This window comes from Antechinus flavipes, chromosome 1, assembly GCF_016432865.1.
Source record: "Antechinus flavipes isolate AdamAnt ecotype Samford, QLD, Australia chromosome 1, AdamAnt_v2, whole genome shotgun sequence".
Taxonomy (NCBI): domain Eukaryota; kingdom Metazoa; phylum Chordata; class Mammalia; order Dasyuromorphia; family Dasyuridae; genus Antechinus; species Antechinus flavipes.
In genome coordinates this window covers 516,882,062-516,906,382 of record NC_067398.1, presented here as the reverse complement: position 1 = coordinate 516,906,382, position 24,321 = coordinate 516,882,062, and the positions used below count along the sequence as shown (strand labels likewise).

At 31.3% G+C, this 24,321-nt stretch overlaps 1 protein-coding gene across 1 annotated transcript in view; it reads right to left on the bottom strand.

The window, feature by feature from the left end:
• The window catches only part of CDH7 (cadherin 7), a 209,631-nt gene that overhangs the window by 103,128 nt on the left and 82,182 nt on the right, over positions 1-24,321 (bottom strand). Inside the window, exons 5-6 of the mRNA XM_051970519.1 lie at positions 7,411-7,578; positions 4,393-4,580 (exon numbers count right to left, since the gene is read on the bottom strand). Coding sequence (XP_051826479.1) covers positions 4,393-4,580; positions 7,411-7,578 — 356 coding nt within the window. The remainder of the gene's footprint in view (positions 1-4,392; positions 4,581-7,410; positions 7,579-24,321) is intronic.

The following is a 24,321-nucleotide window of genomic DNA, read 5'->3' as shown; positions in this document are numbered from 1 at the left end:
AAATGAACAAATTAAAAATCCCCAAACACTGAATTGAACATCCTGAAACTCAAAGGAGAAATTAAGAAGACCATTGAACTAATAAATAAAACTAGAAGCCGGTTTTATGTGGAAAAAAAGCAATAAAAAAGAAAAAACCATTGGTTCATTTGATCTAAATAAAAGAAGAAAACCCAATTACTAGTATCAAAAATGAAATAGGTGAACTAACTAAAAATAAAATAATTGATAGAAGATATTTTACCCAATTATATGTCAATAAATTGACAATCTAAATGAATTTTATGAATATCTATAAAAATATTAATTACCCAAATTAATAGAAGAAAAAAGTTCAATTCCTAAATAACCCAATTTTAGAAAAAAACATTGAACAAGCAATCAATGAACTTCCTAAGAAAAAAACCCAAGACCAGAGGGATTCACAATCAAATTCTAACAAATATTTAAAGAACATCTGATCCTGATAATAAATAAACTATTTGAAAAAAATATGCAAATAAGTCTTATCAAATTCCTTTTAACACAAATCTGGTAATTGGGCAATGATACCAAAACTAGGAAGAGCCAAAACAAAGAAAAAAATCAGATCAATTTCACCATTGAAAATTGATGCAAAAATGTTAAATAAAATATTAGCAGAGATGACACCAATACATAACAAAGATCATATACTATGACTAGAGAAATTTCATACCAGGATTGCAGGGAAGGCTCAATATTAGAATAACTGACCACATCAATAACAAAACAAACAGAAATCATTTGATTATTTCAATAGATACAGAAAAAAATCCTTGGACGAAATAAGCACTATTTCTTTTAAAAACACTTGAGAGCATAGGAATTAATGAAGCTTACCTTAAAATGATAAGCAACATTTATCTACAAACAACAAAAACATTATGTATAATAGGGAAGCTTTCCTAAAATAATCAAGACCAACACAAGAATTCCAGTTATCATTTTTATTTAATATTATTGTATGTTAGCCTTAGCGATAAAAGAAGAAAAAGAAACAAGAAATTAGAGTAAGCAATAAGCAAACAAAACTATCATTCTTTGCAAATGATATGATGATATATTTGGAAAATCCTAAAAAATCCATTAAAAATTGCTTGAAATTATTAACTTTAGTAAAGTTGCAGGATATAAAATAAACACATAAATTATAGATATTTCTATATTACCATCAAAGTTCAGCAGCAAAAGATAGAAAGAAAAATCCAATTTAAAATAATTAAAGACAATATAAAATATTTGCAATTCTATTTGCCAAGACAACTATAAAACATTTTTCACAAAAAATAAAGTCAGATATAAACAACTGGAAAAAATGTCAACTGTTCATGGTTAAATCAAGCAATTAAAATAAAATGTAATTCTACTTATATTAACCTATTGATTCAGAGCCATGCCAATCAAACTATCAAAAATTCATAGTGCAAGAAAAAAATAAAGATAAAATTCATTTAAAAGAAGAAAAGCTCCAGGTTATCAAGGAAAATAATTTAAAAAAAGGGAAAGAAAATGATCCAGCTGTATTAGATCTCAAATTTTATTATAAAACTCTAATCATCAAAACAATCTGATACTGGCTAAGAAACAGAGTGGTACATGTGCAAAAACGTTTATAGCAGCTTTGTGGTAGGAAAGAATAGGAAATCAAGGGGATATCCATCAATTGAGGAAATGGCTGAACAAATTATAATATATGAATGTAATGGAATAATATTTTTCCATTAAAAAATGAAGATCAGGCAGATTGCAGAAAAACCTGTCAAGACTTTACATGAACTGATGCTGAATGAAGTGAGCAGAAACACTAAAACACAATTCACAGTGACAGCAATATTGTGTAGATGATCAACAAAAAAAGGAAAATGTTGGATGTTGGAGGGGATGTGGGAGAACTGGGACACAAAAGCACTGTTGGTGGACTGGTGAACTAATCCAGCCATTCTGAAGAGCAATTTGGAAATATGCCCAAAGAGCTATAAAACTGTGCATATCGTTTGATCCAGCAATGCCACTACTAGATCTGTATCCCAAAAAGAACATAAAAGAGAGAAAAGGATCCATATGTACTAAAGTATTTGTGGCAGAGTTTTTTGTGCTGCCTAAAAATTGGAAATCAAAGGGTTGACCAGTAATTGGAGAATGAACAAACAAGCTGTAATATGTGATACTTCTGGATTATTACTGGAGTGTAAGAAATGACAAGCAGAATGAATTCCAAAAAATTCATAAAAATTTATATGAACTGATGCATATTGAAATGAACACAACCAGGAGAATGTTAATATGCAAAAATTGGTGCTGTAAAAATTTTCAATTAAAGTTTTGAATTCCCAAATTCTATTTCTCCCTTCCTCCATACCCTATTTTTCCCTGAGATGATAAGAATCAAATATAGGTTATATATGTGCAATTGTGTAAAATATTTCCTTATTAGTCATTTTGTCCAAGATGACTTAAAAGAAAAAAAAATGAAAGAAAGCAAAATATAACATCCCTCAGTCAGTATTCAATCAATATCCGTTCTTTCTCTAGAGGTGCATAGTATGCTTCATCATTAATGCTTAAATTGTTTTGGATCATTGTATTGCTGAGAATAGTTAAGTCATTCACAATTTTTCTTTTAATACTATTGCCTAAAACCAGGTTTTCTAATAAGAATTGGAAATTATTTGTGCTTTTTTCAGAATATGTTAATAAAGGTAAGGACAGGGTTTATTTGTAATAACAATTTTCATTAAAAATAGAAATATTGTATTATGGAAGCAGAATAACTCAAGTAAAACAAATAATCCTTGTCTTCATTTAAATGCAGTTTAAAATAATTAAATAACAATGTATAAACTCAAAATTTCAACATATTTCTATGAACTACACCTTGGAAAAAAAAGAAAACAAACAAAAAGAAGAAAAAAATTCCAACAGTCCAGAGATTTAGCCACCATGATTAGATGTGTATATATGCATGTGTGAAGATATATGTGCATATATGTCTTTTATATGCCCAAAGGTATATAAATATAACATTTATATATTTAATTCTGAGATTAAATATATAAGAATAAATCATAAATTTTCAGTTACTATGTAAATACTATTCAGCTAGATAATTGAATTCTGTTATTACACTAGAAAGATAACTTATTATAAATGTTTAGAGTACATTTCTAACCTCCTAAGGTTATTACAAGAATCTTTTGTTGTGTTCCTTAAATCACATACCTTGACATTACTGTTAAAGGGAAAATGTTTTAAATAGAGGCCACAGAGCTAATGTGGCCCCTGTATTCTCTTTGTCCTCTACATTTCTCATACAACTTTTGAACTCTTTAACATTTGCCTGACTACCTAATTCTCCTTATCATAATTATTTATGTATGTTTCTCTTCCCAATTTATCATCACTAACACACTTCAATCTGTTTTTTTCTTCATGGTACCTACTACAAAAAAGTGTGCATTTTAATATATTCTTTACAAATATTTTGAACTGAATTGCACTTGATGATCCATTAACATTAGTTTCTATTGTATTTTTAATTTTTTTCACTTTTATACAATTTGTGCAGTATGTTTCTCTTCTTACTTCAAGGTCAAGCGTTTGGGAATATATAATCAGGCACAACAGAATAATATTCTGGTAAGTCCTTTTAGAAAATGATATTATTAATAAAAGGGAAATGCAAAGAATCAAGGGTTATGCTTATGTTATTATGAAACCACAACTTCTAAAAGTACAGTTTTGTCATGAGTAAAGTTCTATAATTGAGAAATAGCTTCACTTTCAGATGGAAACAGATGAAAAGAATTAAAAGATTAGATAATATCTATGGAAGTTTGACTCTGACAATAAGTCATTCAAGAACAGCATAATTCTCAACAATCCTCATTATTGTAGCATTATAGATAAGAGTTATAGGTTTAACTAGAGAAGGAAACAGAGGAATCAGTAGCACATAAAGTTATTCAAGGACTTAAAAATATTTGGCAACAAATATAGATCCACTTTGAGGGAAAGAAGCTTGAAGAAACAATTGAAATTATATACTACAGGGATGCTTAATTTTATTTTGTGTCATGAATCCTTTTTAAGTAATCTCGTAAAGCCTATGGACTCCGCAGAAGAAAAAATTTTTGAAATAAAAAACAAAAGATTAAAATGGAAACCACTAGTATGGAAATGATCATCAAAATATTTAAAACAAACACAAAGTTCACAGACCCCCAGTGAACAACCCTGATGAAATTAGCAGATGCTAACAAGGGTAAACCCTGCTTTTCAATGGGAGAATTCTCTTTCATGATATTATAATCTATAAAATAAAACAAACAAACAAAAAAAAAAAACACAGCAAAAAAAACCCCAAAAGATTACCTTCTGAATAGTAATGATTCCTTCCTGTGTATCTTTGTCAACAGAAATTTTGAAAACTCCCAGGCCATCACCATCCACAATCTTGTATTCCATTTCTGCATTTGGTCCCACATCAGCATCAGCAGCTTTAATTCGAGCCACCACTGATGCCACAGGCAATGATTCTGGGACATTGTATTGGTAAGACCCTACAAAATTTAAAAGAAGGACTGAAAATACTGTCTTCTATTATCAGCAGGTATATAACTAAGAAAGTAAGCTATACAAACAACAGCAACAACATAAAAACTATCAGTCTATGATCATTTACTGCTGTTGTTTTTTTTAATCTCATTATATGTAAGGTGATGAAGCAATAAATTAGTTGAACTAGAAGTCTTACATATTTTTAAGAAATATGAAGGCTAAGATTATAATGGAAACCAAATAACTATCTGAAAACATAAACAGATGACCATTGACAGATAAGGGAAGAAACCTAAACTCTTATCTCTGATTTAATGAAATAATTTATTTTATTTGTTTTTAAAGAAAGAAAACAATGATGTAGATAGAGCTTATCTTTTACAGATCTGAAACATACAAATATAAGCCTTGTAAATTATTTGATTACTACCAGTGGGCAAAATTAATTTAATATAGGATAAGATGGTGGATTTAATTTCACAGACTTAAAAAGATAAGGCATAATCTTGTGAAATACTGCTTGGGTCTCTGTTTAATAGCATAAAAGTATTCTGATCTAAAATGTCATTTAATTGTGACAAATAGAAAGCAAAAAGACCACTGCATTTAATTATCTATCTATACAAAAACAAATACATACATACATACATATATATGTATATATATGTATATATATGTGTATATATATATACTCATAGATATAGATTTTGGAGCAGGTTGATGATCCAATTGACATTCCTTTAAAACTCTTTTTATTTTTTTTAAAAGAAAAGGATCACCATTCACTCCCTTTTTTTCTCATTTTACTTTTGCTTTTGACAACTTATTTCAGTTCCATTAGGAGACAGAATTATAGCTCATAAAAATGTCTTTTTCCTATTGCCATTTTTCTTTAGGGAATTGTTTATAGCTTTTTTTTTTGAGGAATCAAGCAGCATGGGAAGTTGAGAAACAGAAAGAGTAAGCTGATTGATAAGAATAAATAATCACTAAGATTGAATATTGGAATTTGTAACTTGCTAAAAGTATTCCCTCAGTTTTTAATACTGGTAAGATGAGCTTCAGTTTCCTTACTGATCATCTTCAAAATTCCAATTTTTACTTTGCAACATCAAAATGGTCATAGAAAGAAGATCTAAAGTATAAAATCTGTAAATGAATATAAACAATAAAAAGTCTTGCTTTATTTGATTTTAATAAATCATGACGCATTTATTAAGAAGAGAAGATTCATACTACCATGGCCAAACATCACAATGGAAATTAGACAAATACTAAATCTCAACTCTTATTATTTTAGTTTTAGAGGAAAAAAAAACCACATAGACATAATGGGAATAAAGATATGAGATAATTTTCATTTCAACCTGTAAAAGACACCAGTAACAATATTAAAGGTTTTTTCCCAGGTTTCTTTTTCCAAAACTAATAGGAGGTATTGTGTTATTTATAAATGTTTTCTAATGATAGAAAATATGACTATCTTAGAGGATATTTTTTGTAGAAATGAAGAGCAAAGATTATTATTGTCTGAAGGGATGGTTGCATAGCATGTTTGTATGGCTGGGAATGGTAGGTTCTGGAATAATGAAATTTGTTTAATATTTCTTTGTTTGATATTATTAGCTTTGAAGTACTATTTTGGTCCAATCTTATTCCTCCCTTTCTGTAGGCCATATAGTTTCAGAATCTACTGTTCTAACAGTACTAACTGTTCTAACTTCTCTTGACATTTTAAACATTATAAAAGGGGAGTAAAAGGAGAGATGTGACCACGACTATCTACTCCTCCCCTTCCCCAAAGTAGTCAATCAACTCTAACTGGAGTGGGCCTGCACATGTGTGCATGTATATGTGTGTGTGTATATGCATATGTGTGTGTGTGTGTGTGTTAATAGTTAAATGCTACCTTGGTTCAAAGAAATAAATTAAGGGCACACACTTTTCTGGGTTTTAGACTGATTTCTTTTGAAATACTAAATGTGATTAAAGTATTAAAAGAATATATAGTGCACATGAACAGGTAAATAAATATAAAATATCAAAGTAAAAACAAAATATTAACATTAATACATTTTTAATTTTGTCTTAAAATATGTCATTCATTGTTCCATATACAGTTTGTTTGTCTAAAATGAAGTTAAAGCTCATTACTCAAAGACCCTTATATTATATGGGATATGAAAATGAAATGATAGATAGAAGAAATGGCATTTAGTTCAAGTCAAGTACAGTATCTTTTACTAAATTCTCTCTTATATAGCCCTATGATTCGGACAAGGAAGAACTCTTGTGAAAAACGATTCCAATGGAATATAAGCTCTATTGGATTCACTTAAACTGGAAGGTTTTGAATATGGACTCAGAGATGACCAATATTTTTGTGTTCAAGAACTACTCTGGTTAGCCTGGTGGGGAAAAAAAACTTATTAATATCCTTATCCCCCAAACCCACCGAACATAAAACAATATTGAAATACTAATAAAAAGCTTGTGATCTATAGCATATAATGCTATGTTCCAAATTTTTTTAATCCTGAGAATTTAAACCAAAAAAAAAAAATTCTTATATTTTTAACTAGTTTAAATTTTTAATTATATGATTATCTAGACTTTCTTAATAAACCTATAACATCATTTACATGGAGTTAAATAGTCATATTACTGATAAAAGCATAATCCAAATTAAGTTAGTAATAATTTCCGTGACAGTGGGAACATGGGAGCCATTAACATACTCCTTTCAAATATTCTATTGTACATTCAAGTCATCTCAAAACAAAGACTATTGTTGCAGATACTGCATTAGTATCATTTAGTAAAGTATCTTACTTCTTGGAAAGCGGGGTGGATTATCGTTGACATCAGTAAGGGTGACTGTGACAGACGTAGTCCCTGATAGTCCTCCATTTTGCCCAACCATATCCTTTGCTTGAATTACAAGCAAATACTGGTCTTTAGCCTCTCTATCCATGTTGGGAAGGGCGGTCTTGATGACACCTGGAAAATTTCAAACCCCAGTAAAATAAATTCAAGTAATTACATTTGTAACTAATAGCATTTGTATACAAGAACTAAGACTTCCTTTTTTTTTCCTTTTAAAATCCTAATTAAGAGCAATGGAATATTATGATTATGCCCAATAATAATACCCACCATGTATAGAATACAAAATACTTTAAATATGTTAATTAGCTCTTTTCCCTCAATGTGCCTTGCATTTGTTTTGCATATATATTCCATATTGCATAGACAATGTATTTTCTAATAGAATATAAAGTCCTTGAGGGAAGGTACTGTTTAATTTTCATTTAGTTCTAGATATTTTTCATTTTATACTCTTTTATTCTTGGCACATTAGTGCTTGGAACATAAGTAATTAATAAAAGCTTAATTGATTGATCTCATTTGAGCCTTCCCTCTGAGGTAGCTTCTATAGTTCTTATCACCTCACATTTTGCAAGTCAGAAAAGTTACTTGACTTTCCAATAGTCAGAATTAAGATTTGAACCCAGTTCTTCATGACTACAACTCTACTACTAAAGATGAAAAAAAATCATATTAATGGAAACAAGTCAGTAATAATATTTGCTTTCTCTACTGAGAATCTAAAGAAAAAAAGCTCAACTATTATTCATGCTAAAGACTGATGCTCTCAATATATAACCTATGACATTTTAACAGAGCAGAGCAGCTTATATTGTTTAGTTTGGAAATTTGCATTGATGGCATTGTTGCATTAAAATGGTATTTTGGCATCCATATCCACTATATTATGTGCTCTTTACCCTATTACTCTTTCTTATAGAGGATCACTGAGTAACACATTAACTTGGAAAGTAATTTGACTTAATGTCACAATTAATAGCCAAATAATTTATGCATAGTATAAAATGGTAAATTATTTGCTTAGTATTCCTCTGGAAAGAAATTAAATTAACAACTAGAAAAGTATATTTAACATTGATTTCTAAATTAAACCTGAAAGGATTTTATAATTGTATTACCTAAGCATTCATCTCTTTGGCATCTCTATCAATATGGAAAATAAACATTATTTTGGCTTTTTATTTAGTATTATTATATTAATCCAACAGGCATAAAGTCAAAAGCCAAAAGACTGCAATAATTTTCCATCTTCTATGGTCAACTACAGGAGCCAAAAATAGGTACCATTTAGGGATGTGCTAAATGTTCACAGAAAGAAAAGCAATTATTTCAAATGAAGAATAATATTGTCTTCAATGGATAAATACTATATTATAGAATATATACAATGTACATAGTAGCTAAGTAGTTGCTATAAGCTGTTTCTACTAACTATACATCTTTCTTAGAAAGAAGTTACTAGTAATATATTTTGCCAGTGAATTTGATTTAAATACAAATGACATGCTTATCAAATTTTCATATAACAAAGAGGGATAGCAAACATGGTAAAAGATAAATTCATGATCAAAAAAAAAAAAAAAAAAGCTTGACAGGCTAAAACTACAAATAGGCTGAACCTAATAAAGATGTCACTTACTATGGATGAATGTACATTTCTACACTTGAGTTCAAAAAAATCAATTTTGTTGATGCAATATGGGGAAGGGACGGCTATACAACATTTGTGTGGAAAATAAAAATCAATCAATGGCAAGACCAAAGTCAAAATAATGAAAAGAAGCCTATACTAATTTGCGACCCATAGGAACATAGATAGTAACAGAGCTCTACCATGTTTATACTATATCTGAAATATGTTCATTTCGGGAAACTACCTTTTACTTAGAAGGAACACTGGTAAGCCTGAGAGTGTCAAGAGGAAGGTTACAAAGATAAAAAAAGTCCTCTAGACCCCTCCATATAAGAGTATATAAAAAGACTAGATTTTTAGCCTGAAGAGAAGATTTGGGAGGGAGGAGGAGAGTAATAAAAATTGACATCACATATATGAGGGGTTTGTAAAGTTAAAAAAAAAAAAAAAGATAAATGGGTCTTTGGTTCCAAAAGAAAGAAAAAAGCAACATTGAATAGAAATAGGAGAGAAAGATTTAGCTTCAACACAAAGAAAGTTTCCTAATAACTAAAGCTATTCAAAAATAGAATAGGTTATCACCTCTTTACTGTAGGTTTTCCCATTGAACATGGATGACTCCTTAATGGGGATGTTATAGAGGGTATTGTTTGACTAGATGTCTCTCAATAGGATGTTCATTGCAACTCAGAGATCCTGGATTCTGTAATCCTGGTATCACTTAGAGTGGCTGAAAAAACATTGTACACTTAGTGAACCTTTAACAAATGGTGAATGAATAATAGGTAAAGTCTATTCCTTTGTTTCATGTCAATGATCATTGTTCATTACTGCCAAATGGCCCTTTATAGGGAGTGAGGTGTCAAAATAGAAATGCTTTCATTAATTTAAGAAGTATGATTATTATTTCCTCCTGATTTTTAGTCTGAAATAATAGAGCATTCTGAACAACCCAGTGCTGATTTTTGTGAACAATACAGATTACATACAATTACATCAAAATCAGCCACCTGAATTTTGAAAATCAACTACTCAGTTAAAGAAAAATGAAAAAAAAGAAAAAAAAATCAACATAATCAGAACATTTCTACTTTTTTATTTAAAAACATTCATTGAAGTTATTTTTTTATAAAACTTATTTGAATAAAACTGTAAAATTCTTCACAATCTAGATGTCAATGAAATGACAGCTCTGATGAGAGGAAGGGCTTAAGCATCAATCAGTTACTCTAAAACTTCAATTCTATGCCTTTGCTATAGTCACTAAAGTTGAGGGACAATGGGAATACATTACAGTTAGATCCATTTGAGCATCTGAACATTTTATAATTTACCTTTGAAACAATGTAAGGGAAATCTCCAAAAACAGCAGCAGCAAACATGTTTGGTTTCATTGATATTATCCCCCCAAAAAGAGTCTTCATAAAATTAAGTTTATTCTATGAATGTTTCATATTTGGTATTCAGTACAGCTGCTAGCACTGATTTCAAGAGGCATGTGGATTGACTTCTTCAGTACACATTGTCACCAAAGGAAGAAATATAAATACCTTGAATAAAGGATAGGGGCTTTGGGATTTTTGTCTTTTCATTTCCTATTTGTGGAATACTACACAGCTGTTTTATTTATTTTCACTTTCTAAATATTACATATTCTTAGGCTAGAGCATTTGGTTAGTGAAAAGATCTGTTATGTAGACAACTGAATTTATTAAAACAACAAACTACCAAATTAGAGAGATTTTCAACTCATCAAGTTTTAATTTTTAATTTCCATTCATTTTTCCCTCATCATCATTTCCTTCTAAAGTGAGACTCCATAAGTGAGCCATCATCTTTGCAAGTTCATTATTATGGAAAAAGAAAGCTATAGCTCTCAACTAATCAACAAAGTAAACAGCACAGTCAGCCTCCAAAGGTTTTGTTTAATGGTGCTACCTCTGACAGAAGATAGAATTATGAGGATAGAATTATTTTTATGCAAGTTAAACACTTTGCTGTAAACCTTTAATTTTCTCTCTATAAGTGCTATAGCAACTCAAATCTTTTTCTAAAGTAAAAAGAACCACTGAAAATTTAAGTGGCAAAATGAATATATGAACACCCATTCCATTTAACATATTTTTGACAATGATAAAGCTGTTGGCAGAAAATGGTTATATGACCAAATAACTTCAGCTATGATATATTTCTAAGTCTCTGTTGTATTCTTAGATTTTTTTTCCTACTTGAATGAAATTGGGTTTATCAACTATTTGATGAAAAATGTTTTAACATTGGTTTTTGCATGTATGGTCCAAAATACAAGTAGTACAAATAACAGGTAACTGTTCTATGAATTTATGGGAGTCAAATCTCTTCTCATCACATCTTTAAGAGTACAAAGAAAATTTACTGAAGCCAATAATATAATTTGTATACATCACTATCTGTAATCTTTTCTTTAGTGTCAGAAAAGCATTTTGAGAATTTAAAAATTTGTTGGACAAAAATTTAGAATTATTTTATTCAGTAGTAATTTAGTATAGGTTGAAACTTTATTATGGGAATCATAAGACATGGTAGAAAAATATCAAAAAAGCATGCTATTAAAAAAAGAATTCTGATTCTTCATCAGTGGCTGTTAGCCATGTATGAAGTAACTTTTTAGGTGATTTTCTGGTATGCTAAAATTACATAGTTTAAAATTGCTATTGTGCCATGCAAGTACATTTGGGTGATCAAGTTTGGCACAGGAGTTTCAAATGTCAAGACATGAATGATAACCTCTGTATCAATCTATTAAAGGAATGTATAAAGCTCTTGTGGTTTTCAGTGGAATAGAGATTCTGATGACTGAACACTAACGTTACAGGGCTCTATAATATTTCATGAGTATGGACTGGCCATAGAGATTGTTTAGATCTCTACACTAAAAAAAATAAATCATAGAATCCTCTGGAAACACATTTGTACATATATAAATATGAGGTAGTTTGTGGGATAGGAGGCAGTAGTAATTAGGGATATCAAGGTGATAGTTTGACTGAACATTGAAAGTTTTTAAGAGACAGAGGAATAAAAGGTTTCACAGGCATGGTGAAACACTAAATAAAGGCTAAAAGGGCATGAAATAGAATCCTATTTGTGAAGAATAGCAAGTATACTGGTTTGCCTATTATACAGAGTACATAAAAGGAAACAATAAATAATATGTCCAGAAGAGTACGATAGAGACATTATAAAGTGTTTGAAATCATCAAGAGTGGGGTTTATATTTTGATCCTACATAACTAGTAGCCACTGAAGCTTTTTTAGCAGTGGAATGCCATGGTAGCATCTATAATTTAGGAATGTAACTTTGGTACCTATATAGAAAATAAATTATAGAAGAGATTTTTGTGGGAAGAAAAATAAATAGGAGATTTTTTAGAAAAAGTCCAAAAAATGAGATAATAGTCTGAAGTAGGCTTGTATTCATGTAAGTAAAGAGCAAAAGAAAAATGTAAGAAATGTAGCAGAGGTACAAATGTAAAAATTTAACAATTGATTGGATAAAGGGAGAAAGTCAAGGATTATTTTGATATTGCTTATATGGGGATTCCCACTTTTCCTTCTGGAGTCAAGCAGAGTAAATATTCTGCAGATGATGTTTCCTCAGTTCTATTTCTAAATGACTTACTTTCTTCTATTCTTCCAAAGTGAAAACCAATATAAGCCTAGAAAAAGCTCCTTGTAGGAGTTCTTTGTCAGACTATCTGACCAAAACAAAACTCTACCCAACTTCCTTTGAATTTATCCTCTTTACTACCAATTTCCCATCATCTGGAACTACTGAGGAGCTCAGGAGCTTCAAGACCATATTACAATCTGGATTACCTGATAGCTGTTGTGTAATTGACAAGTCACAAGGATTTTGCACAAATATTAAGCTAACTCTGGAAATGAACTATAAGACAAACTCTCAAAGCTCACTTGATCTAAGCAATCCCAGATCATGCAAATCCTGCTTCACATGCCCTCTAGTCATCTACCTTCATATATTCTTGATATTCCTCTTGCCTCTGCACATATATACTCTTTCATCCCATTGTCAGTCTCTTAACTCTTAACAATCATCCATACCATAAATGAATTAAGAGATCAAGGAATAGTTTACATATCAGATCTTTGGGAGAAGGAGGGAATGTATGATCAATGAAGAGCTAGAGAACATTGTGAAATACAAGTTGAAAACTCTCATTACATTAAATTAAAAAGATTTTGAACAAACAAAATCAACATGAATAAGACTAAAGGGAATGTACAAAGCTGGGGGAAATTTTTACAGCCAATTTTAAAGGACTGAAACTCCTGAGTTGATGCACTGAGGAACAACCAAATACTTAAGGCTAATTACCGATTGGCCAATATTGTATAAGCATATACTTGGAAAATGGTCCTTCCCATTATTTTGTGCTGGCTTGATAATTGATGTATACAGAGAATTGTAGGAGAGACTAGGGGATGGAGTAAGATTGGCTAGGGTCACTTTTGGGTGGGAGATGAAGAGGAGAGGTCATGGAGATTCCTGTGTCCATTCCTTTTACTTCTACCCCTAAAGACCAAGAATAAAGACCAACTTTTGCTTATCATGACTCTAGCTGATTCTAAGGTATCCAGGGTGCTAACTCAGTCTTCACAGCCAATGATTCTGATAAATGTTTGATTTCTAAAAGACATAAAGAATTATGTCAGTTTTATAAGAATATAAGTTATTGGGAAATGAATGGATGCCCATCAATTGGAGAATGGCTGGGTAAATTGTGGTATATGAATGTTATGGAATATTATTGTTCTGTAAGAAATGACCAGCAGGATGAATACAGAGAGGACTGGCAAGACTTACATGAACTGATGCTAAGTGAAATGAGCAGAACCAGGAAATCATTATACACTTCAACAATGATAATGTATGAGAACATATTTTGATGGAAGTGGATTTTTTTGACAAAGAGACCTAACTCAGTTTCAATTGATAAATGACGGACAAAAGCAGCTACACCCAAGAAAGAACACTGGGAAACAAATGTGAACTATCTGCATTTTTGTTTTTCTTCCCGGGTTATTTATACCTTCTGAATCCAATTCTCCCTATGCAACAAGAGAACTGTTCGGTTCTGCAAACATATATTGTATCTAGGATATACTGCAACATATCCAACATATAAAGGACTGCTTGCCATCTAGGGGAGGGGGTGGAGGGAGGGAGGGGAAAAAATTGGAACAGAAACGAGTGCAAAGGATAATGTTGTAAAAAAAAAAAATTACCCCGGCATGGATTCTGTCAATATAAAGTAATTATTAAATAAAAATTTAAAAAAATAAAAAAAAGAATATAAGTTATGTGTTTTTTTTTTTTCAGTGATGAAGTGATTCAGGCAAATTCTGAGAGACCTGTGATGCAGAGAGCTATCTGCATCCAGAAAGAGGACTGGGGAAACTGAATGTGGATCACAACAGTGTTTTCACATTTTTTATTGTTTGCTGGGTTTTTTTTTTCTTCCTCATATTTTCATTTTGGTCTGGTTTTTCTTGTGCAGCATGATGGGTGTGGAAATATGTGTGGAATAACTGCACTTGTTTAACTTGTATTGGATTTCTTGCTCTCTGGGGGAAGGGGTGAGAAGAAGTGAGGGAGAAAAAATCTGGAGCATAGAGTTTTGTGGAGGTGGATGGTAAACACAACTTTTGCATATATTTTGAAAATAAAAGTTATTATTTAAAAAAAAAGAATCATTGAAATTTATAAAGCCATGCTAAAGTTGAAAAAAGATTAGGTTTCATAGAAAAACAGTTTTCTATGTGCAACAATTCAATTGTTAAAGCCAATAATTTAGAACCTGAGGCAACTTTCAGCAGCAGTTTATGTGAAAAAAAGAATTATTTTAAAACACAAATCTCATAAATACAAATAATCTAAAAAAAAAAAAAGAATACAAGTCAATCCCCAATTGATAAATGGTCAAAGGATATGAATAGGCAATTTTCAGATGATGAATTTAAAGCCATCTATAGTCATATAAAAAATTCTCTATCTCTCTATTCATTAGAAAAATGAAGATTAAAAGAACTCTGAGGTATCACCTCACAACCTTTCAGACTGGCTAAAATGATAAAAAAAGATAATGATAAATGTTAGAGGGAATATGGGAAAACTAGGACACTAATGCATTGTTGGTGAAGTTGTGAAATGATCCAGTGATCAATGATCCAATGATCCAAATGATCTAGACAGCAGTTTGGAATGATATCTAAAGAGCTATAAAGAGCTCTAAAATTGTGCACCCATTGCATAGTTTGATTCAGCAATGTTACTCCTTGGTCTATAATATAAGGAAACATAAAGGAGGGGAAAGGACCCAAAAAGGAGTTGTATTGATAAGGTTTAGATTTAGGGAACCAAAATAAGATTAGGGTTTCTGGTGGTCAGGGAGTTAAATGATAAGGTCTAGTGGCAGGTTTGGGGTTCAGGGAACCAAATGGAGAGGTTTGGCTCCGCTGCAACCCCTTGGAATTCAGCACAAATTTAGGGAGTTTGGGGGAACTCCCTTCTGGCAGCGCAGATGTTCTCTATAAAGGAATTTACAGACCCAAAAACCTAGACTGATAAAAGAGGTTTATTACAAGGATTGGAAGTAAGGTTAGAGATCCTGACAGAGCCTAACAGAGAAGCATAAAGTCTGGTTAGAGAAATAGATGAGGTAAAGCGATGGTGACACTAGAAAGAATATTCCAGTGGACAGAGGCCCTTGGCATCCCAAGCATGGCATAGCTGTCATGTTTGGAACCTCTGCAAAGAGAGGATTTTAGTTTGGCTCTTTTATATTGAGTGTCCCAGTAGGGGCTGAGAGAGCTCAAGTTGGCTCAGACCCAGTGAGGGCTGGGACAAGCCCAGATCTCCTATTGGAATTCAAAGGGATGCTTTTTGACCAGGATTTGTAATTGAATCAAAGAATCTGGCATCCTGGAAAGACAACTTGTCTGGGAAGGATATGCCTCAGCCAGAAGGAGCTGGGAATCTGAAAGGAATCACAGATCAATAGGAAATACAGTTTCTTAAAGGGACCACAACCTGCTTCAATATCAGCTCTTTTTTTGGTAGTAAAGAATTTGAAAATGATGTCTATCAATTGAGGAATGCCTGAATAAGTTATGGTATATTAAAGTAATGGAATATTATTGTTTTATAAAAAATTATGAACAAGGTGATTTTAGAAAGGCCTAGAAAGATTTCCAATGAACTGAGCTGAGTGAAACAAGTAGAACTAGAAATACAGTATACACAGTAACAGCAAGATTGGGGGATGATCAACTATGAAAGACTTGGTTCTTCTCAGTAGTTCAGTGATCCAAAGCAATTCCAATAAACTTTGGATGGAAAATGCCATGGAGAATGAATGTAAATCAAGACATGCCTTGTTTACTTTTTTCCCCCTTTTTCTTCTTTTATGTTTTTCTCTCATGTTTTTTTTTTCCCTTTTGTTCTTATTTTTCTTTGCCAACATGACTCATAAAAGAAATGTGGATTAAAAAATTTAATATATATGTATAAACAGAACAAAAAGAAAACAATTAAAAAACATTTTTAAAAAAGAAACATCATCCAATCAAAGTTACATAATAATTCAAGAAAGGCTGTGTACATAAACTTCACTAGGGCTCTACTCATCATCCCTGAGACTTTGTAGATTAAAGTACTTGTGTAAACCACTCTCCCATATATTTTTTCTATCCCTAATACAATGCAACTTCCCTCAAGGCACAGAGTCTGGCTTTTGTATTCAGCCTCTGTCTCTGCTCAGCATACAGTAATCACTCAAAAAATGTTTTTCATGAGATCCATCAATTCAATACTTCAAGGAGAAACACATTCACAACATTAATATTTGTTTTTCATTTTTATAGAGGATTATCACGCTTTTTATGCATTTAGCCTAACAACAAAAATAGGCACCATTTTACAGAGAAAGGAGATTCAACGAGGTTAAGTGATCTGTCCACAGTAACAAACATTGTCTCTAATAAAATGTCATGAGAGCTAAAATTTATCCTCATTGGTAATATGTACACCCATAAATTCTCTCCAAAAGCAAAAAAGGACAACTTAATAAAGGATATCACCCAGTACCAATGAGTGAAATCTTCATAGCCATAAAAATTATATGGGGGTAGTTTCTTAGCCATAATACACAACCCTTCATCACAGGAAAATAAAAAATAAGGATCAAGTCGATCATTACTTTTTAACAGTTTAAAAAAAAATCTTGTCTCAGACTTTTCACTTCCTTTTAGCCTCAAGGTAGGAAAAATAGGAATAAAGTGGCAGTAAGATTGATAATTGTTGGAATCCTTACAAAGTGTTAAGTCATTAGAATTGATAGAGACAATAATTATCTAATTTAGCATAGTTCAGTATGATTGATCTGATCCTACAAGGAGATGTTATGGACCAGAACTCGAAACAAGGTACTAAGTGGAATTGAGGAGACAATGTTTAAATCTAGTTTAGAATTAATTTAATTCTATAACAAATAATGGTTTCCCAGGGATATAATGATTGGTGTGTACTCAGTGTACAGCATATAAGCAAGAAGCTCTCAGGGCCAGACACAGAAAAAGAAGCCCACACAGAAGCCCACATAGAAGACAGAAGCCCAGACATCCAGACAGAACACAGAAGCACAGAAGCCCACTCTCAGAGGCAGAGACAGATTCATTCCATATTCCACGTTTGTGCTGGCTGGAGACATTCAGAGGGAGGTAGGGGCTGAAGCTCAAGACTTTGAAGAACACAATAAAGGACTGGATTTTACTCCTGGCTGCATTTGGAGTGATTATTACTTGGAACTGAAACTAAGGCTGCTCCAGAAAATCTCCCCAAGAAGCCTGCTCCTCCAGAGAACCATCATATATTTTAGAAAAAGAAGAGAACACCACAGATAATAACTTATAAAATAATAATGAACATTAATTTACAAATTAAAAATAATCCCTATCAACACAAGGAAGTATGCATACTCTGTATCACAATTTTAGAGTTGAAGCTTGTTGGCTAGCTAGTGCAACCTATACCTAAAAAGGAATCATATATAGCTGATAAGAAGGCTTTCAGTTTCACTTTAAAAATTAACAAAGGGAAAGAGAGTTAAGCGAACAATGAGTTTCATGGAGGTAACTTCTTTCATTTTGTATTGCTCTAATTGTTAAGAAGTTTTTGCTGACATTACATTTAAATTTGTCTCTTTGTAACTTCTCTTTATCTAGTTCTGCCCATTGAGACCAAAGAGAATAAGTGTAAAGGCTACTCCATTTGACAACAATTAAAAATTATTTGAATTATAAATGTTACTGATAAAACATGGCAACCCGTTCCAATGGACTTGTAATGGAAAGAGCCATCTGCATCCAGAGAAGTGGGAATTGAGTGTAAACACAACATAGTCTTTTCTCCTTTTTGGTTGTTTGCTTGCTTTTTGTTTTCTTTCTCGTTTTTTTTTTCCTTTTTGATCTGATTTTTCTTTTTCTTTGTACATGTTTAACATATATTGGATTACTTGCTGTCTAAAGAAGGGGATGGCAGGAAGGGAGGGAGAAAAAAATTGGAACACAAGATTTTCAAGGGTGAGTATTGAAAACTATCTAACATGTATTTTGAAAATTAAAAAAAATAAATAAACTTAAGAAAAAAGAAAAAAAAACTGGAAAAAAATGACTGCAAGAACCGGAAAGAAAACTTCACATGAGGTCTGATCAGGACAAAATACAGTGGAACCATCACCTCCTTATTCATGATGGAATCCTCAGAACACTTTTTTTTAATTGGGAAACTTATGGAAGAATAATCAATTAATCAACAAGATGTAAATAATAGGAAGGCATGGATAGTTTGCAATTTGTACTGTCAAAGTAAACCTCTCCATCTGTAAGCTCACATATCAAATAGAGTAACAAATTGTAACACTTTTTTAAAAGTTGATAACAGATGACCCAATAACATTCCATGTTTTCTTTTGAAAAAGGATGGTATCAAGGTTTTGTGAAGGTGAATATTAAAAACTATCTTTGCTTGTATTTGGAGCAAGAAAATTCTATTAAAACATTTAAAATATGTAACAAATTTTCATTTCAAGAAAGCATATATATATATATATATATATATATATATATATATATATATATAAATAATAGAAGACATTGTGGGAAAAAAAGAAAAAAAAAGAAATGATGAATGTGTTTTTTCCTTAACTAAATTCTCATATGGCTGTGGTATCAAAATCTTAAATGCAAATACTAACTACTCATATTTATATTTGTTTTCATTGATACTTGTATTAAACTGTAGCAAGATAGAAAATTATTAAGAATTAGTGAATCTTGGTGGTCAGGAATTCTACTATCTAGAAGAGTGACAAAAAGTTTAATTTTTCCTGTGTATATCACCTATAATCAAAATAAAAAACTTAGAAGCTCTAGTGTATATGTATATAATACATGAAATGATGATACTTAACCTAAAAAAGATGAAACCTGGTGGGAGCTGAGAGATAGGATAGTAATTGTTAAGTATTTTATAAGCTGTCAAATAGGAAAGAGATTTGACTTGTTCTGTTTTTCCCCAGAGAACAAAAAAAAAAAAAAAAAAGAGTAATGGAAATATGTTACAAAGAGTCAGATTTTGATTTGCTGCAAGGGAAAACTTCTTAACTATTGATATTACACAAAAGTGAATAGAATTACTTTAAAAGATGGAGAATTCTTACTTAATAGAGATCTTCAAACAATACAGAATGTTTACTTTTTCTCTTTATAAGGTGAATTATCTGTATGCGAAGATGGGTTGTAATCTTGAAATTCAGTTTGTGATTCTGTCTGCATGTCAAGGGTGTTGGGCAGGAGAAGGAAAAAAAAAATTAAGGATTTCCATTCTGTTAGGATAAAACAACACTTACCAAATGAATTTCTGTATTAATTTTATGGGCAAACCTAATCATATTCAATTAAGAATGTTAGACATTGTACTATTTATTCCCTCGCTTTAAAAACAAAACCTTTGCTGTCATTCCATCATTTCAGTTAAGTATGGCTCTTTGTGACCACATTTGGAGTATTCTTGGGAAAGATACTGGAGTGGTTTGTCATTTCTTTCTCCATTTCATTTTACAGATGAGAAAATTGAGACAAACAGGGTTAAGTGATTTGCCAGGATCACAAAGCTACTAAATTCCAAGGCCAAATTTAAACTCAGATCTTCCTGACTCTAGACTTGCACTTCATATTCCACCTAGAACCCCCGTAGGCCAATCTGCTCAGGTAAGAAGTGGAGTGGACAGAGTGGACATTCACAGCATAATCTCAAAGATCAGCATATTAGTTTTTCTTAGCTTTTGTCCTGGCCTGCTTCACTGTTCCCTATGCAGTGAGCTCACCATATTTGTGATATACTCACCTCAAGTGTTCTACAAGTCTAAGTCTTCTGCTGGCCATTTTCCACAGTTCTTAAAGAACAGAAGTTTATACACAATAATTAATAAATGTGTGGAATGGTTTATGTGAACATGAACTATATGTAAAAGGTTGAACTTTTGAAGATTTCAAATATCCAGTGATATCATTCAATGCTTTATTATTACAAAATAATCTATGCTAAAATATCAAAATAAAGAACATTTTTACATGTAATTCATTTTTAAAAATTCATTAATTTATTCATAATATGGTTGGTGCAACAAAGGCAGAGAGGGAAATAGTTTCCCTCTGGCCACTCAGTTAGCTTGTGTGCAGTAATGCCAGAGATGCATTCTTACTATCTTGTGATTTCAACATCCTACTACATGTACTTACAAGGCATGTATAGAAATATTAGTAACATAAAAATAATAATTTGGACCTGTTTTTAGGTTATCTTCATTTAGTGTATTTTCAGATGTGACTTTCTCCCATGTCATAATTCTTTATCTTTTAACTTGAAGCCCTTAGGTTTTGAAATTTAGAAAACTATTATTTCATAAACAGACAAGAATCAGAGTGACAATATGTAAGAAAGATGAACAGGAAGTTGATTTATAGCTTTCTGTCTCCTTTGGGATTTCCAATTTTTAGTCTGTCAGGGAAAACAGTTTCTTTATGTTTTATTTTGTTTTGTTTTTCCTTTCCAGCAAGACATGTATTCTCCATGGTATATGAATTACTAAAGCAGCATAAAGAGAGAATGAATGAAATTTACATGCACTAATGATGGTAGAGAGTTAAGTATAAATAATTATATGGGTTTCAAGATATCAATGGACATCTTCTTGTGAGCCTTTCTCATCCTCTCTATCCATCACACACTCTGGTATTGATATTCATAAATTCAGATTCAGAAGTGGAAGAAGCCTTAGAAATCATCAAGTCCACGCCTCTAATTTTACAGATGAGGAGTCTAGGAATTACAAGTTTAAACAATTTGCTCAAGACCACCCAAGTAGTAAATGAATAAGTAGGAATATGAACTTAGGAACTATGACTCTATAGTCAACACTTTTCATCTTTTTTTAACCCTATTTCCACCTATGACTAAAAAGAGAAAATTAAGAAGTTCAAAAGACATAGTTTCTGACTAATTAGTCATTTTACTAAAAGTACTAGAAATTTATTAATAAAGGAAATCAAAATATTCTCCAATGCCTGAGACTTGACTGGTGGCAGGCTGATGACTAATATGCCCTTGGAAAAGGAAATATTCCAGAGAATGGTAATGAACTTCAATTGGTTAACAATTAATGAGAAATGAACATTATAATGAGTTTTGAGCTCTTTCAAATGAAGTCTTAGGGGGAAGCAACTTAGATTTTCCAAATCTTGGTCAGAGACTTATCAATTTTCATATGACCTGTCTGGCAAAAGAAAAATTCCACATTTCCCAGACCTGTCTGAGTAAAATACTAGAGCAAGAATTTACCCTTTCATCTAAACTTAAAATTTCTTTTATTGTCTTTCACTAGATCTTAGCCTGGGTAAGTCTTTGTCCAAGATTTCCCATAGTGATTGATTTCTGAATGAGGAAGTAGAAAACCTTGGTCTTGATTCAATAATTAGTTATCATATATGTAACAATCATTTATCTTAATATATAAATGGTATAACTGCCCCAATATAATAGGACAATTTCTTTTCTCTAGTGGACTGCAGAGCTTAAAGCATTAATGTTGAAAATTCACTACAAAGCACACCATTGACATCATTACTAGTCACAAATTGTGAAACCTCTGTAATTTTTACAGTTATTTGGTTACTGGTTATGTTATTTCAAGGAGTAAAATTTCTTGAAAAAACTGCCAGAAGCTTTTCAATATCAAGCTGTACTAAAAAGAAGTGATATATAGGGAAAGAGTGGCTGTTTAGGTTTAGATACTCTTAATGTATCATTAAATATATCACCAACTCACCCTTTAACACTCATATTATTCATATTATAAATCTACTTCTTTCACTGCCTCTAAGTTCACTTATCTAGTACTGTTTCCTATGTTATTCCATCCACTTGATTCATAACGTCTAATACTGAATTGACTTGTTATTGCCTATATAAAAATCTCAGAATGCATGAATTTTGTAAATTGATCAACTGGGGATTGTTACCAACTCAACTTTTCAAGCAAGCTAACACAACTTTTTTTTTTAATTGCTTAAAATTATGTATGTAATTTCCTATAATGATGAAGCAAGGGGGTCACAGTACCTATTTTATATAAAACAAAAGTAAGCCTAAGGAAACCAAGCAGATTGTTTGCAACCATATATAAATGGGATATCATGATTCTAATACCTATTTCAGTGACAACCAAAAAGAGATACTTTTTCTAGACCATCTGGAGACATTAAGCAAAAAAATAATTATTTCATTAATTTCCATATTAATGAAAAAACTATAGAAAATAACAAATAAATAAATAAATAACCTAAGGCAGCCAGATAAGTCAAGAAGATACTGTAATAATAACAAATCTAAATTTCTACCCCTTCTGCTAATGACCTGAAGTAATCCTAGTGAAGTGAAACTAATTCTTTATTCATCTCTTATTATTTAGTGATTTTCTTTCTCAACAGTCTTAGAGTGATTTTTCTAGCTTTCACTCTTGCATGGTAAAATGAAAATAGAGTAGAATTTGCAATTAGATAACCACGATTTGAGTCTCAACTCTGCCATTTACAACTTGTATTATACTTTAGAGCTGATTTAGGCTATTTAGGACTCATTTCCTCTCAGGTATTCTCTAAGGCAAAGATTTTTAACCTTTTCTTGTATCATAGAACCCCTGGATAATATGACAAAGTTTATGGACTAATTCACAATATAATGTTTTTAAATGTATAAAATTAAATACATACAATTATCAGGGAAATCAACTGTACCAAAATCTCATTATCAATACATATTTTGATTTTTAAGATAAAATTTTAAAAGGTGTTTGTGTGTGTATATATCTATGTGTGTGTGTATAGATATGACTATATGTTTATTTATACACGTGAATGCATATATAAATTTAAAATTAGTTGACAGACCCCAGATTAAGACTGCTGCAGTCTAAGGTCTTTTATAGCTCTAGATGTATGATCCTGATTTCCTAACAAAACCTTACTTGGCAATACAATAATTTTAATGTATGTGGATATTTCTACTCACCTCACCTTATCTCTTCCACTCAAAGTAAATCTGCCAGAAGAGCTGAATGTTTTGCATATTTTTTTATTTATATAAAGTACCTGCTACTTCCTTGTACATAAATAAATAATCCTTAATACATGCTGGCTAGATTGCATGAGATTTGCTGGATTTGATGGAATATAATTCCAAAAAAAAAAATGAAATAAAATTAACCTAAAATGCCAAATTGGTTTAAAATGCATTATTGTTTGTTGTTCATGGTGGTTGGTGGCGACGGGACTGTTCAAAAAAATCTGTTTTTTTAAATTATTTTAATAACTGAGAAAAATAAAAATTTCTAGTAGTGGAAACTAAAAATGGAAGGAATTCCATCTTGCAATGAACAAGCAAATAATCAAGATTCAATATCATATGGAAGAGGAAGAAATCAGAGTCACCTTTTAGTGATTCCCACAAATTATAAAATTCTGTCAGAAAAACATATTTGCCCAACATTTCAAAGAAGGCCAATGGATATTGACAATTGCATGTTCTATGTTACCATAATAAA